Source organism: Phocoena sinus, chromosome 6 (assembly GCF_008692025.1).
Source record: "Phocoena sinus isolate mPhoSin1 chromosome 6, mPhoSin1.pri, whole genome shotgun sequence".
Taxonomy (NCBI): Eukaryota; Metazoa; Chordata; class Mammalia; order Artiodactyla; family Phocoenidae; genus Phocoena; species Phocoena sinus.
Window position 1 is genome coordinate 53811400 of NC_045768.1, and position 15868 is coordinate 53827267.

At 43.3% G+C, this 15868-nt stretch overlaps 1 protein-coding gene across 7 annotated transcripts in view; it reads left to right on the plus strand.

Annotated features, from left to right (window-relative positions):
* Positions 1 to 8882, plus strand: part of VLDLR (very low density lipoprotein receptor) — a 32860-nt gene extending 23978 nt beyond the window's left edge. For 4 of the 7 annotated variants that reach the window (XM_032635449.1, XM_032635451.1, XM_032635455.1 and 1 more), the window contains 9 exons: positions 284 to 502; positions 2235 to 2353; positions 2964 to 3103; positions 3426 to 3567; positions 4415 to 4561; positions 5777 to 5860; positions 6248 to 6328; positions 7169 to 7338; positions 8228 to 8882. In XM_032635449.1, coding sequence (XP_032491340.1) covers positions 284 to 502; positions 2235 to 2353; positions 2964 to 3103; positions 3426 to 3567; positions 4415 to 4561; positions 5777 to 5860; positions 6248 to 6328; positions 7169 to 7338; positions 8228 to 8263 — 1138 coding nt within the window. In that variant the 3' untranslated portion in view covers positions 8264 to 8882. The remainder of the gene's footprint in view (positions 1 to 283; positions 503 to 2234; positions 2354 to 2963; positions 3104 to 3425; positions 3568 to 4414; positions 4562 to 5776; positions 5861 to 6247; positions 6329 to 7168; positions 7339 to 8227) is intronic. The other 3 variants (XM_032635452.1, XM_032635454.1, XM_032635453.1) reach the window with 3 other exon arrangements.
* Positions 8883 to 15868: the final 6986 nt, after the last annotated feature.

Here is a 15868-nt window from a genome sequence, read left to right on the forward strand (position 1 = left end):
ACGGCAACTATAGAAACTCGGATGATGGTTACTGAAACAAATAGCTTCACTTAGAAGTGTGGTGTTCTTGCATGTAGAGTACAGACCAACAACGAGATAACCTGCAGTATTGTTTAGGATCAGTAAGCAAAATGGTTACATAATTTGAGTGGTGAGCTGAGCTATGGGGTTTGCTAGAGTTCTTTCCGAACAAAGTTGTTGACCATTTTGTGAGCAGAAAGTCCATTCTCCAGGCTCCGATGGTGTCAAACTCTTAAATTTCTTGTGACCTATTCTGTTTCAGTGCCTCAGTTGATGACAAGGTTGGTAGACATGTTAAAATGATCGACAATGTCTATAATCCTGCAGCCATTGCTGTTGATTGGGTGTACAAGACCATCTACTGGACTGATGCGGCTTCTAAGACTATTTCAGTAGCTACCCTAGATGGAACCAAGAGGAAGTTCCTGTTTAACTCTGACTTGCGAGAGCCTGCCTCCATAGCTGTGGACCCGTTGTCTGGGTTTGTATTCTGTGTTTTTCGTCACGTAGCCTTTCGGATGCTATCTGCATAGGTCAGGAGCTTTCCTCATGCCTAAAGCAGTACTTAAATCCCAAGACTTAGCAGCTCCCCACAACAAAGAATCATCCAGCCCAAGATGTCAGCGGGGCCACGGTTGAGCAACCCGGGAATGGCCTCATCTATACGACAGGCCCTCCCTGAGCAGATAACTGCTGGTTCACATTAGTGAAACAACATTTCTGATTTGAGGTACACCAAAAGCTGTATCTAAACCCTTATGCCCACCCAGCTTCCATGCAAGTGATTTTTTTTGATTGAAGTATAGTTGGTTTACAGTGTTGTGTTAATTTCTGCTGTACAGCACAGTGATTCGGTTATACACATATACATTCTTTTTCATATTCTTTTCCATTATGGTTTATCACAGGATATTGAATATAGCTCCCTATGCTATACAGTAGGACCTTGTTGTTTATCCATTCTGTGTGTAATAGTTTGCATCTGATAACCCCAAACTCCCAATCTATCCTTCCCTCACCCCCGCTTCTCCTTGGCAACCACAAGTCTGTTCTCTGTGTCTGTGAGTCTGTTTCTCTTTCATATATAAGTTTGTGTCGCTATGCAAATGATTTTTAATTTCTGTCTGAACACTTTATCAGGTCAGCTCTGGATGATCCAACCTAAGTAGTAGCATGAGTTGTAAGGATTTTGGTAACCACATTACCTCTAGGCTTTCATCTAAATGTGCAAGTTGTCTGAAAGTCCAGTGGAAATAAACAGACCTCTCTAGAAACATTTCACTGAGGACTTCCCCCAAACTGCCCCTAAATATAGAAAAGCAGCTGTTAGGAATTTGACTATAAAGAATATGTGGTACATATATACAATGGAATATTACTCAGCCATAAAAAGGAATGAAATAGTGACATTTGCAGAGAAGTGGATGGACCTAGAGACTGTCATACAGAGTGAAGCAAGCCAGGAAGAGAAAAACAAATATCATATAATATCGCTTATATGTGGAATCTAGAAAAATGGTACAGATGAACTATTTGCAAAGCAGAAATAGACACACAGACGTGGAGAACAAACATATGGATACCAAGGGGGGATGAACTGGGAGATTGGGATTGACATATATACACTACTATGTATAAAATAGATAACTAAGGAGAACCTACTGAATAGCACAGGGAACTCTGCTCAGTGCTCTGTGGTGACCTAAATGGGAAGGAAATCCAAAAAAGAGGGGATGTGTGTGTACACGTAGCTGACCCGCTTTGCGTTATAGCAGAAACTAACCCAACATTGTAAGGCAACCATACTCCAATAAAAATTAATAATTAAAAAAAAAGGAATTTGACTAAGGCTGTAGTAATCACAGTTGGCCCCCATGAAGCTTCACTAGGACACAGTCAGCCCGCCCCTACGGTAAAACTTAACAGATATTCATCTTTTACTCCACTGAAAGAATTGGCCTTTTATACAGGAAATATATAACCTGTGACTTTGGGCTGAAATTTAAATATCAGACTTATATAGTTTAATATAGTTAATAATGAGCTTGTAGATTCAGTGTTAACTTCTGTTTACCCAGAACATAATTTAGACCCTTAAGTGGCACAATTTGTACCCCAGAGTTTTCTGCTCACTCTTTGAAAATGTCTGTCTCAAGCTGCAACTTTATTCCTTCTAAACCACCAAGGCTTATTTCTAATCTAATTCTTCCCAGCTTTGTTTACTGGTCAGACTGGGGTGAACCAGCTAAAATCGAAAAAGCCGGAATGAATGGATTTGACAGACGGGCGCTGGTGACAGCGGACATTCAGTGGCCTAACGGAATTACACTTGGTATGTATGTTCTTCCTTCCTCGACCACGATTCGACTGTCTGCAGAGTTTTAACTCATCTCCACAGTTAATTCTGGACTACAGCAGACAACTCTCATGGTGCCTTCTTTAGCAGGGACTTAGGATGAGAGGAACCGAACAGTACAAGTGGAATGGTGGACTTAACAGATGACATGCTCCATAATTACTAGCTTCTCTATCCGTTTGGAGCTAACATGTGACCTGCGTTAGGTGAATCTTGGGCCTTGTGAACTCTCATCCTACATGCTCCTGGCCTAGGTGTCGCAGCATTTCCTGAATTGCAGGCTCATAACGGTTTTCTTCTGGCTCCTAAGGGGAGAGCAACAAAATGCTCACCTCTTTTCATACTTCTATAACGTCACTAATACTTCTTAAGTCAGTTACTTTGACAATCTCAGGTACCCCTTGAGCCCCCCCAAGTGAATGTGGGTACAGATTCTGCATGCTGCTTCACAAGGTTGGTGGGACCCTGTTAACAGCCCCTGCTGGAGAAGGAACCGTGAAAGTAGAGTACTGGATTCCTTAGCTATTTTAAATGGAAGCAGGGCAGTACTGACTTCTTATACAGTGACCATTCTTCTCCCACCCAGACCTCATAAAGGGCCGCCTCTATTGGCTGGATTCCAAATTGCACATGTTATCCAGTGTGGACCTGAACGGCCAAGATCGCAGGGTGGTCCTAAAGTCTCTGGAATTCCTAGCTCATCCCCTCGCGCTCACAATATTTGAGGTAAGACGTGTGTCTCACATCTAAGTGTATACCTCTGAGTTACTGTAGCACCTTGGGGAGAAGGAACCGGGGAAGGAGGGAAGGACAGAGGGGCATGACTTGAGAAACTGCGTTCACCTAAAACCTGGGACAAATGACGTACCGATTCCTCACAGCATTTTAAGAAACCTGAACTCGTGCTTCCCTCAGAGTTTTACATCCGATGTCCCAGACCAGCTTTAAATAAACTTGGTCCATTAAATTGCCAGTAAATAATGATGACCTCAGAGACTGACGCGTGTTAATCCTACACGTACATACTAACATGGGGGTTCTGTTTTAGGATCGTGTCTACTGGATAGATGGGGAAAATGAAGCCGTCTACGGCGCCAATAAATTCACTGGATCGGAGCTGGCCACTCTAGTTAACAACCTTAACGATGCCCAAGACATCATCGTCTATCATGCACTTGTACAGCCATCAGGTACCGTGGGGAAGCAGAGCCCCTCGTGGCTACTTTCAGGGTAGCAGCATGACACAGTGCCCCTGGGTATCTGTAGCTCCCTAGCAACTCAGCTTGCTCTACAATGGAACTTTCCCCTCCTGGACCCTCCCTCAAACCTGGTGCTCGGTTTATTTTATTCTGACTTCCAAGTCGAAGAGCTTGAGGACTTCATCTCTTAGCCGCCCTCCCAACCATCAGTGTTCTGTCTTTTATTTCAGTCCCTTCCATATCTCCTTGGCATTCATTCCTTCTTGCTAGGACTGTTGCACTAGCCTCCAAAGTCGCTTTTATGCCACAGCCTTTTCCTCCCTCCCCACTATGGCACGTCGTATATGGAATTGTGTGCTTCCTCAAACACTGTGGTCTCCTGCTCAGAATACTTGACTGGTTCTACCCAAATGAAACCCTTAAACCTCCCCATAGCTGGGTTCCTTCTGTGTTGTGGGAGTGAGGCAAAGCCGCAGAGCATGCTTCTCTCCTTCCTCTGAGCCTCAGACTAGCCAGTTTGTAAGCTTTGGACCAATAGTGAGGCCAGGTCCGGTCACCCATCTCCTTTCCCCACCTCTTCCCTCACCACCCAACTGTTTACGGCATAACTCTTGTCCTACTTCCAAGAAGTTTCTGTGGCACTTTGCTGTCCTTAGAGCGTGCTGCCTGTACCCTTACATTTATCCTTCACTGGTATTGGTTTAACTTTAGGGTTTGACAGAGTATACGAGTTTAGGCTCCTTGGAGACAAGGAGTCATGTCTTCAGCATCTAGAACCAAAGTTTATGTACAGCAGGCACTGGAAGACCCATTTTAAAGGACTTTTCTTTCTGAACAGGTAAAAACTGGTGCAAAGAAGACATGGAGAATGGAGGATGTGAATACCTCTGCCTGCCAGCCCCACAGATTAATGACCACTCTCCAAAATATACCTGTTCCTGTCCCAATGGCTACAGTCTAGAGGACAATGGCCGAGAATGCCAAAGTAAGGCTTTTTACTTTTCAAACACAAGCAGGACATGCAACAGGCATTAGACTAAAACACTAGCTACAGAAACTAGCCTGGGTTTTAAGAATTCTGTTTTAACTCACTCTTGGAATAGATTGGAGAACATATCTGCTACTGTTGCATGCCAGGAGTTCACATCACTACTTCAGGACTAACTCATTTCAACATTAGATGAGTCTACAGGTGACTATGCTGATTTATACCAATTACAGCACTGAGCCAGCCAACTTGCAGATAATTAAACAAAGTCTTAACATTTTCCTCCAAAGAGAGAGGCCTGAAATTAGTCTTAAAAAAGGCCTTGGGGGACTTCCCTGGTGGCTCAGTGGTTAAGAATCCGCCTGCCAATGCAGGGGTCATGGGTTCGATCCCTGGTCCGGGAAGATCCCACATGCCACAGAGCAACTAAGCCTGTGTGCCACAACTACCGAGCCTGGGCTCTAGAGCCCACGAGCCACAAGTACTGAGCCCGCATGCCACAACTACTGAAGCCTGCACGCCTAGAGCCCGTGCTCCGCAATAAGAGAAGCCACCGCAGTAAGAAGCCCGCACACCGCAATGAAGAGTGGCCGCCACTCACCGCAACTAGAGAGCAGGAAGACCCATCGCAGCCAAAAAAAAAAAGGCCGTGGTTACAGGAAACCTTCTGGCCCCCGTGGGTGACATTATCTTAAACTCCTACTTAAACGAAACGTGCATTTTAGTCTCCTGTTCTTAGCTTTTGATTAACCGGCAAATTAAACCCGCGGGTTGTGAGCGAGGATCTCATATTGTGAGGTTTTTATTAGCGTGATACTGAGTCCCTACGGGGACTAGCTCTGTTTACTGAGAAAGCAGTTATCAGACAATTAGGCAGGAAGACTGGTATGCCTGGTGGTCTGGTTTTGAGAGCATTTCTTGCAGCTTCCAGGAGCCTGGGACTTTGCTTAGAGGGGTCCTTAAGTGAGGCCGTCGGTCCTTTTGAATTGTCTAACTCCAGATGCTTGCGATTCTGCCCGAAGACCCCAGTGTCTCTCTGGTTTTGCTGCTGTTTCCCTTGGTTATGGCACACCCACCCTGCAGTTTGGTTTGGCAGTGGTTTGTCAATTTCCCGCAGCGTTCAAATAACCCATCGCATGGCTTGTCTGGGCTAAACGGCTATAGCCACTCTGGAACCTTGGCATTGACCTGGTTCTTGGTTTTATAATTCAGGTACTGCAACTACTGTGACTTACAGTGAGACAAAAGATACCAACACGACAGAAATGTCACCAACTAGTGGACTAGCTCCTGGAGGTATTGGGTTCCGTTCTGCAAACTGTTCATCTCAGCTAACAGCCACACTCTTTGTACCTAGCTGTTCCTTAAATCATTAATGCAGCCTTTAACTACTCGTTCTGCCCCTAATTGGTAACCTATATTTAAACTCCAAAGACTTAGAACCTGCAACCCTTAGCCTGACCTGACCCATTAAGATTTCTCTGAGACAGCTGTTAGTGAAACGGCTATTATAGCATGAGACTCACAAATACTTCTAGACCGGTTATTCTTGGTACACGACTGTAACAGATATTGAACATCAGTGGTGGATGCAAAAGGGCATGAGGCTTTCTCTACCAGGTGGTTGAATTTCTAAGTCTGAATTCAGATCCTTCTAAACTGATTCCTTTTATTCCCCTGTAGAGATCAATGTGACCACAGCAGTATCGGAGGTCAGTGTTCCCCCAAAAGGGACTTCTGCTGCCTGGGCCATCCTTCCCCTCCGTAAGTAGATTCCCCACATATCTGGATCCAAGGAACTTCTTAAATACCCGATGGGTATTTCTAGTTCATCTAGAGATGCCCTTCCCATGGCCCCTTGTACTGTCATAGCACTCGTGACACTGAATTACCCTTGCTCCCCTCACCAGCCCGGCACACTGATTTCAGAGTCCACAGCCTTCTGTACAGTGGTATCCTTAGCACAGCAACCGGCAGTGATGAATGGGGCTTACTGCTTTCTACTTCAGAGCTGTTCGTCTGGCTTTATCCCCTTTCATAATAAGTCCTTTCCAGTGAAGAACACTGTTCTGTTCCCCTTCGAAATATGTATAACACTTCATACAGAGGAGCTACACAAATGCTAAAAAGACTTCTTGAGGAGTCATAGAACTTGTAGAGGGTAAATTAAAAACAGTTAAGAATTTTCAAACGCTCTAAAGCTATTCTAGGGCGTGTGAATTCTAAAGCACTATGCCAAATGGCCTCTTTATCCTAAATTGTGGGATTCCAAGCTTGGCTAACAAACCAGGAGGACCACTTGAGGAGCCCTCCAGAAGCTTCCGCCGTTCGAATTCAGTCAGCCTGGGGAGGGGCCCAGGACTCCACATTTGCCCAGATGGATGTGCTGAGCTGAGCACCAGAGTCTATAGAATAACACAACCTCTGGTCTGAACTTGTTTTAAGCTCCCAGCCCATTTATAGTCTAACTTCTAGTCATCCCAGATTCCTAAAACGTGAAGCTTTTATTAATTAAAAGCTCGGATTATCATGGATTCTTTAGCATGATCTTTTTCGTATGTTTTGAAACTAGACCTTGTTTGTCACCTTCTAACTTTTCTTCAGTGCTCTTAGCAATGGCAGCGGTAGGTGGCTACTTGATGTGGCGGAACTGGCAACACAAGAACATGAAAAGCATGAACTTTGACAATCCTGTGTACTTGAAGACCACTGAAGAGGACCTGTCAATAGACATTGGTAGACACAGTGCTTCTGTCGGACACACGTACCCAGCAGTAAGTCAGCTTTGTGTCTTTATGTACCATGACTCACAGTAGGACTTTTTGGAAAGGAGACCACAACTCGAGCTATGGCTGTCTGGGCTAGAAAGAGCCATTAGAATCATGGAGCCACCAAATACTTCATCTGCTACCTGGAGATTAGACAGTCTAGGCTGTTAGAACTTAAGTAAGTCAGTTGACAAGTGTCTGCCCCAAACAGAATGACAAGTCAATTAAGGACATCGCTATACAATTTGAGATATTCTGGGTTATAGAAACTACATGTAAGCATCAGCGTGTATCTAGGAGCCAAGTATCTCCTTTCTGAACTGTTCCATCAGTCGCCTGCTGGATACTTAAAAGTAAATTCGCATATCATAGATTGGGGGGTTGACTTAAAGTCAGTGTATTGAGGGAGATTCATTTAGCCAAAATGACCAGATACCTGAAAATGACCTCTCACACCTCGTGGAGCTAGCTTCCCTTTCAACAGTAGTCAGTCACTTGTTCTTCAGTTGAAACTCACGTGCAGTATATGGCCTTCACTTACAGAACTCTGAACAGAACAAGTGCTGAGCACTTCCTCAAGCTCTGGTGAAACAAGAGTGTGGTCAGTTCACGGCACACGTGTGTCTTTTCACATTTTTCTCCAGGTTCTAAAATCATTGAGTAGAACAGGCAGAATTAGTCACACTGTTTTCTCTCTCTGCCAAGTAGCTGGAGTTGAATTCAAGTTAAAATGCATTAGTGATGCAACTCAGTACTGCCTGGGATCTGGCTTCCCTTCTGTGCACCTTTGGTCTCTGGATGACCAACGCAAAAGCAAGGTTCATTTTAGAGACTGAAGTTGCTACCTTCAGTGAGGGAATCACCAGACACATTCCGTGCTTTTTCTCTTCCACAGATATCCGTTGTAAGCACAGACGATGATCTAGCTTGACTTCTGAGACAAGTTGTGACCTCTGAGGTCTAAACCAGTAATAACCCACTTCGGAATGGTAACCGAGCCAGCAGCTGAAGCCTCTTTCTTCCTCGAGTTGGGAAGAACATCGAAATATCTTTGCGTGGATCAAGCTTGTACACTTAACCATTTTTATATTACTTTTGTAAATATTCCTGTCCACATTCTACTTCAGCTTTGGATGTGGTTACCAAAAGTATCTGTAACCCTTGAATTTCTAGACAGTATTGCCACCTCTGGCCAAATATGCACTTTCCCTAGAAAGCCATATTCCAGCAATGAAACTTGTGCTATAGCGTACACCACCTGTACATACATTGTATAGGCCATCTGTAAATATCCCAGAGAACAATCACTATTCTTAAGCACTTTGAAAATAGTTCTATGTAAATTATTGTAAACTTTTTCAATGGTTGGGACAATGGCAATAGGATAAAACGGGTTACTAAGATGAAATCGCCAAAAAATTTGTAAACTAATTTTGTACGTATGAATGAAATCTTTGACCTCAGTGGAGGTTTGCAAAGACTAAGTATTCAAACTACTGTACGTTTTTTTTCCAAGCGCTAAAAAAATTAAACCAAGCAGCTTAACCGTGGTTTGTGCCTATTCCTCTAGGATGAACGTCTATAAACAAGCTGAGTATCAGGTATTCTAACTAAATATTTGAGCTATGGATCTTGATATCGTATTATATAAGGAAGCCTACAATTTGGCTTGTTTCTCTTACAATCAAGTGCTAAAAGGATGAGGTACCACTTGATACTTGCCTCCCGAAATATTTATCTTGTAAAAGAAGCTAGCTTAACCTGCACCTGGAATTCTTCTTCTTTGAGGAAAGTTCCTATTCTCTTTCATTTGTTGCCTGAGCCAGAAACACATGCCAAGATTTCTGTCAATTCTGCTTCTCTGTACTTAAGTCTCTGTTTTACATGTCCTATCATTATATAGTGTTCAAGGGCAAGTGCCTTGCAAAGCATGGGTAAGGACTTCCTCCTTTTACACGCCTAGACAGTCAACCCTGAGGAGAGCTAGGGAGGTAACAAGCAGAAATGCCATTCCTGAACAGTCTAAAGCAGTGGTTCTCAGCGGACTTAAGGTTAGCATCTGCATCACCTGGGAACGTGTTAAACATGCACATTCTCAGGCCCCACCCCAGACCTGCTGAATCAGAAACTCTGAGGGTAAGGTCCAGGGATATGCGTTTTCAGAAGCCCTTCAGGTGATTCTGATGTGAACTAAAATTTGAAAACCACTGTTCTAAAGTGACTTCGTGGAGAATCTGTAAGATGATCTAATTTGTCAGGCTGGCTGGCATAGGATGGACTCCTTCTGTGGACAATTTTTGAAACGTGTAATATGAAGAGTAGATAAGAACTTTGGGTAGAAGAAAAAGTAGCACAGAGCTTGCATAAGTTTTTCATCAGACTGGCCATTTCTTTCTCTAAAGCCACAGGAAGCCAACAAGCAAGGGAAGATACAACGCTTTAACCGTGGGAAGATGCTCTAGGTGAGAGTCCACTGCAGAAGGTCCAGCAGTCTTCATGAATTGAATGATCAGTGCAGTAGCCAAAGGATGAAGAGAAGATGTTTTGAGTAGCTAAATGGATCAGTGGATGAGTCAGAGTACACCTTCATATGGAATATAAATAAGACAGTGGACCTGTGGCCTGTGGCTCAGGCAAAGAGATCAATAATCCTGGATGAAGAAGGTGCTTCTGTCATCTTGTTTAATAGATACCCTCTTGAGATTTTGGTCAAATGGATGAAAGTGAAAGAAAGAATAGGCGTGAACCTTTTTTCTGGGAGATGTGGAGGTCAAACATGTAGAGCAAAAGGACGTAGTTATGAAGGTAGGACTCTTCTGGCCACCTGTTGCTCCATCTTCAGGTAGTCATAACACTAAACAGGATGTGGCCTGCTGATGTCAGGTGTCTGGAGTGCCTATTTGATAAGTAGGTGAGCATTCATCTTATGTAAACTCTAAAGGCCATTTGGTTGATTGGGACTTTGACCCTGCTCTGGTACAAAACCCACTGATTGGTTTATTCATTTGCAGCAATACAGAATTCCCTCCTAGGAAGCTTAAAGACACCAGTGTTCTCCGCCATTACAAGGATTATACAGTATTAATCAACTCTTAACACTCAAAGTCATAGTTGCTAAGAAGAAAATCAAGCAGATTCTCCATCATCTCTTGGATTCCAGTCCCTAGTGTGTTCCTCCAGGTTCTGGGTCCCAATTTCCAACCTTCCAAGAGTCTAAAGCATCTCATTCTTTTAGCCAAGGACAGAAACGCTAACTTAAAAGGTACAAACTCACTTGAAGAAGTGACGTAACTAGATATTTCTGTGGAAATTAGAATAGTTACATTGCTAGCCAATTCAGCATGAATTAAGAGATCATGGGAGGCCAGAGCCTGTGCATCAGTACCCACACAAGAACTTTAAGAATCCTATGTGAAACCTTTTGCTGTAAGTTTGCTGTGTCTCTACAGTTTAATGTGGGAAATGAGAATGAATTAAGAGGTAAAATATGAAGCTTAGCAAATGCTTAAAGGAGACTGTTTGAAGCTAAATGAGCCTGTCATACAAGTCACAGAAAGGAAGTCCTCCAGAGGCTTTACCAACTGCTAGAAAGACTGATACTGATAGATGAATAAACAGGTTTGTGGCCTCTGGTAAGGAAATCCAGTCAGGTCTTTGAGTCCAAATTTTTAAATGGCCTTTACAAGCTATCTACTTGGCAAGAAACAGTCCCAGTTGATCAGCCAGCTCTCTTAAAGCATTCTTATAGCTATTTTAAAGCCTTGGTATCATTTCCGAACCTATGGTGTTCAATTCTTGATGAACACAAGGCAAAAAGATGGAGACTTCGACTTTGACACTTGCTTCTGTTCCTTATATCTTTGGAAGTCTGATAGCCCTTCTCAAAAAATGAGAAGACAGGCTTTCGATAGCAAAACTATAGGGCATTTAAAGGACTAACTCTTCAGTTAACACTTAGAAACGGGAGACCTAAATAGAAGTTGTTTTTTTTTTAAACCTCTTTATTGGAGTATAATTGCTTTATAATGGTGTGTTAGTTTCTGCTGTATATCAAAGTGAATCAGCTATACACATACATATATCCCCACATCCCCTCCCTCTTGCGTCTCCCTCCCACAGAAGTTTGCCTTTTAAGTATCCTCACACCCTCACACCAGAAGATTCTGATGGGGTGTACTCCCGTGTCGTGCAGCCCAACGAGTAATTTCCTAGAGTTCTTACCTTGGGAAGCAGTTTATTATTTTGAACCCAGTAGAAGCTTGACTCCTTGCTTTAATGCTGGGGAAACTTTCAAAAAGCATCTACACTTTTGCTGCGACAACTTGGGTCTGAGAATGAAGAATACAACCTGCTAGTTTTTATCGTTGATTTTTGGGCTCTCAGTTTCATAATCAAGTGTTCAGCCTGGCTCTGGGAAAACTGAGAATTGTATGTCCATGTTTCAGCCATAGTGTGGACCTAAACTGTGGAAGTTCAGGAATACATAAAAGTCGAAAAAGCCTTCAAAGGTATCTTCCAAATGCAGCAGGAACAAATTTGAAGATTAAACAATGGCATTTTTTGGACTTCTTTCTCTCAAATCAAGCATAGAAGCTTTCCAGCTCAAAATAAATTCATGGGAAGGGTGATCAGCCTTCTTTTTACATGAAAAGCTGAATGCGAGATAGTGGTGAGGCCCTATATGTGAAATGTCGGGGTCCAGGGATAAGCTACTAAGAAACAGCCCACAGGAGTGGCCCATCTCTCTGTCCTGTCCCCCAGATGCGTTCAGTGTTTCTGAGCCCGGCTCATCTGAGACACAGGAACGAAGCGGGACCACCAGCCAACAGCCCCACCGTCGGTCTCCTTCCAACCACAGTCACTGAGGCAGAAGGAAGGCAGGCTGAGGGTGGAGGTACAGGCTCTGCGGGCGACCCTATGGCACATCAGAAACAGTTTTCTTCTTCACTGTGCTCAAGGGCAAAGTCAGATTGGCAGCAAGGAGGTTAAGGGCGCTGGATGCTGCGTCAGCCTTGCATGTGGTACCTTTGGGCAAGTCACTAAGCCACTCTGTACACAGAGGTGCTGGGGACTGTCTTGCTATGACACGGTAAGGATTCAGTGAGAAAGCACACGAAAGCTCATCCCTGCATCTGGCATTTAGAGGGTGCAAGGCACACGTCACTGCTCTATGTCACTCTCAAAGGTATGCCTCTACTTGTATTTATGGTGGCACGGTCTAGAAACTAGTAAGCGACCTGCCCAGTGAGAATTACAGGTAACTTAACTCATTGAGTGTAACACGCATTCGACCTTGTCCCAACTGTTTTCCACTATACCTATCTGATGAGATCGAAGTCTGAAATTCAGGTAGAAAGAGTACCTTTTATATAGATAAAAAGGCTTAAAGGATTACATGCTTTGAACCCTAGAAACAGAGCAGGTGTGTTTCTGCCTCAACCTTTTGACTTCACTGCCTAAGACGTGGAAATAAATATTTGGGGGCCTGCACAGGCTTTGGATAGCAGCCAAAGCACTTTGAATCTCCCTTAACTTCTCATCATACGTTTAATAATGTGCTAAATAAATGCTCTCATGTATTTGATCTTCACAACAAACTCAATAGGTAAGTATTACCTCCATTTTATAGATGTGAAAACTGAGGCTACAAATAACAAATGATTCCAAACCCTATGTGCTTACTGGCATCTCCTCTCAGGAAAGGAGGCAGTGCTGTGTAAATGTTAAGGTGAATGTCACGTTGTATGTTTGCTGAGTTCCCTTTACTAATGACCTTAGACTGCTTCCACAGTTTCTCAGACGCCCACAATGGCTGACTTCCAATATGGCGGCACAAAGGGGTGGAACGCTAGCACCTCCACATCAGGTTGGCACAGAATAAGTGTACTAGCTCTGTGCCGTGCCTACAAGATGCTAGAAGTTCTGGAATTATTTTCCTTGGCCATCACAGAAGCAGGAGTAGATTATCGGACTGCAAAGTGAAAGATAAAGAGTCCCTAAAGGAATTTATAGACATGCAACATCATTCCTGTGTATGAAGACACCGAGGAGAACAAGCTGTAACACAACAAATCTTAAATGTTACGGTTATTATAAGGAGACACGTGCCCAAGAAGACAGAAAGAACTGGAACTTGAGTCCACGGAGTGATGACGCTGTAACTCTAAGACTGGATCTTAGGTATTCTGGAATCTACCCCTGAGACCTGGGCATTGCTCACATTTCACACATACGCAAGGAGGGGGAAGAATTCTTTGAACGAAATGACTGGCTTTGACAAAACTCTCTTGCCCTTTTAAAAATGTCACCTGATACCAAGATGTGATTTAAGAGCATGTAAGGCCTCAGGAGTCCAGAGCGTACCACCAGTTATCACGCTCAGAATCTTCAGAATTCTAGAGGCGCATGTTGGGACACATCCCATCCTGCTGACCTGTAGATAAACATTGTTTTATTAATGAACTGTACGTTTAACCTAAATAAAGTTTATTTTTGAGAGAATTATTGTGAGCCTTTCCTTTTTCTAGAGAACTTTTCCAAAAGTGTTTACCCAAATCTTTCTTCTTTTCTCAACTGAATATGGCTCAGTCACCCCTTTCTGGGAAGCAACCAGGGCCACCAGATCTGGGCCCATCAAGTTGAAAGAATGAGAGATGTCCCTTTTCTTGCCATCTTTAGAAGTATAGTTAGTGCCTCACTATAGACAGCCAACGTGCCACCCTCTCAAACTCCCCCTTTCCACCCCTCCCAGGAGAGAAATGAAAATCAAAGCCACTATTACCAAAGAATGTTAGGCCAGAGCTTCCTCCCTGTGGATGACGGAGAACAGGCCCTAAAGGTAGGAAGCCCCAGGGTGACAGGACAAGACAGGCCTTGACAAGCAAGAAAAATCATTTTGATACTTTCCCCTCATCAGCTCTTAAGTGGTCTGTGTTGAAATTCATTTATGATAAGGCTAAATTTTTGTGAGCCTTTAGACACAGATATTCCATCCGAAACTTTTTCCAAGCAAGGGCTCCCAAATGTCTGAGTGATATTGGGTGCTCAACCTTAGAAATGGCTCAGGGAGTAGTGGGAAGAAAATAAGGAAATTGAGGGAAAGATAAACTGTCAAAAAAAAAAAAAAATCTTTAAAAGCTCAACAGAGAGTCTGTAATGAATTTAAGATTCACTTAATGAGTGAAATGTTGAGTGAATACCAGCTTTGCAGTGACAGGAATGTAAGTTTGTTCCCTCCTCCACCTGACTAGCTGTGGCCACGGGCAGGTTGCTTATCATCCAAACTTCTGTCCTCTGAAAATCATAACACCTACTTGCATAGGGTCCTCCTAAGACAGAGAGGCAACACTTATAAAGTGCTTTACTCAAGTAACAGCTGCTGTTCTCCAGTGCCAAAAAAAATCATCATTCATTTTTTTAAAAAGTTAAAACTCTTGACTTGTGTCCATTTGGAGATCTGATTTTGGTCTGCACTCATACTCAATCCCATTTGCAAGTGTTCCCTCTTAGGTCTCCCCTCGAAATGCTAGCATTTGGAGATCTTTCTTCACTCCAAGAAATCAAAATTAATCGTGCTGTACCTAAGAGCTCTGCAGAAATCCTTGTATGTGTGACCCTCTGCTGATTAAAGCGCACAGGTGACTGGTTTAAGTTCACCGGTTATGCAGAGAGGTCTGTTTAATCAGTGGGGGGGGAAAGATGTTAAACTTTGTACCACTCCAGGAGGTGAAGTTAGCACGATCTTTGGATTTATCACGCTCAGCAAATGTGATGGGCCCGTAACCTAAGAGATGTGGAAGAATGATAAATATTGGGTCTGAACATTTAACTAACGCTCTAGGCTCTTATTTAGAGGTATTTCTTGCCTGCTGGTTGATTAAGGGCATAGAGTATGGCTTAAACCTATAGTCATGTATTTTTTCTTAAATTTGTCCATTTACATGTGATATTTGCCGAGGACTACTTCTCTAAAGCTAAAAGCAAATTTGCATTTTTACCGGACCCCAAACAAATAGCCCTGTGATTTCCTGAGAAGGGCTTATAAATGCTGGAGGATGATTTTAGATAACTGGATAAGCACTGGCATTCCTTCTCTGGTGTCAGGGTACTTGCAGTGAGAGTTTCTGGAAGGTTCTAGGACAGTTTTATAATTGGCATATCCTAAATTGATCATCAGTTAGGAGGGAACTCAAAAAGCTCTTGAACTTTTAATGAAATTGAGGAAAGATATATATGCACCAACCCCTTCAAAAGGTACCGCCTCTACACACACACACACACACACACACACACACACACTTCATTTGTCCTTATTTCATGCATTTGTTCAATGCCACCTATGTGCCATACTTTGTTCTGGATTCTGGGGAACCAGTGGAGGACAAAACAGGCCAAAGCCCCATCCTTCATGGTGCTCATTCTAGCTGGGAGTCAGGAATGGAACAGACATTTAATATGTCAGGGAGTGGTAAGAACTCCAAAGAAAAACAACCAGAGTAGAGGGCAGAGAATGATAGAATGAGCTATTTTAGAAACA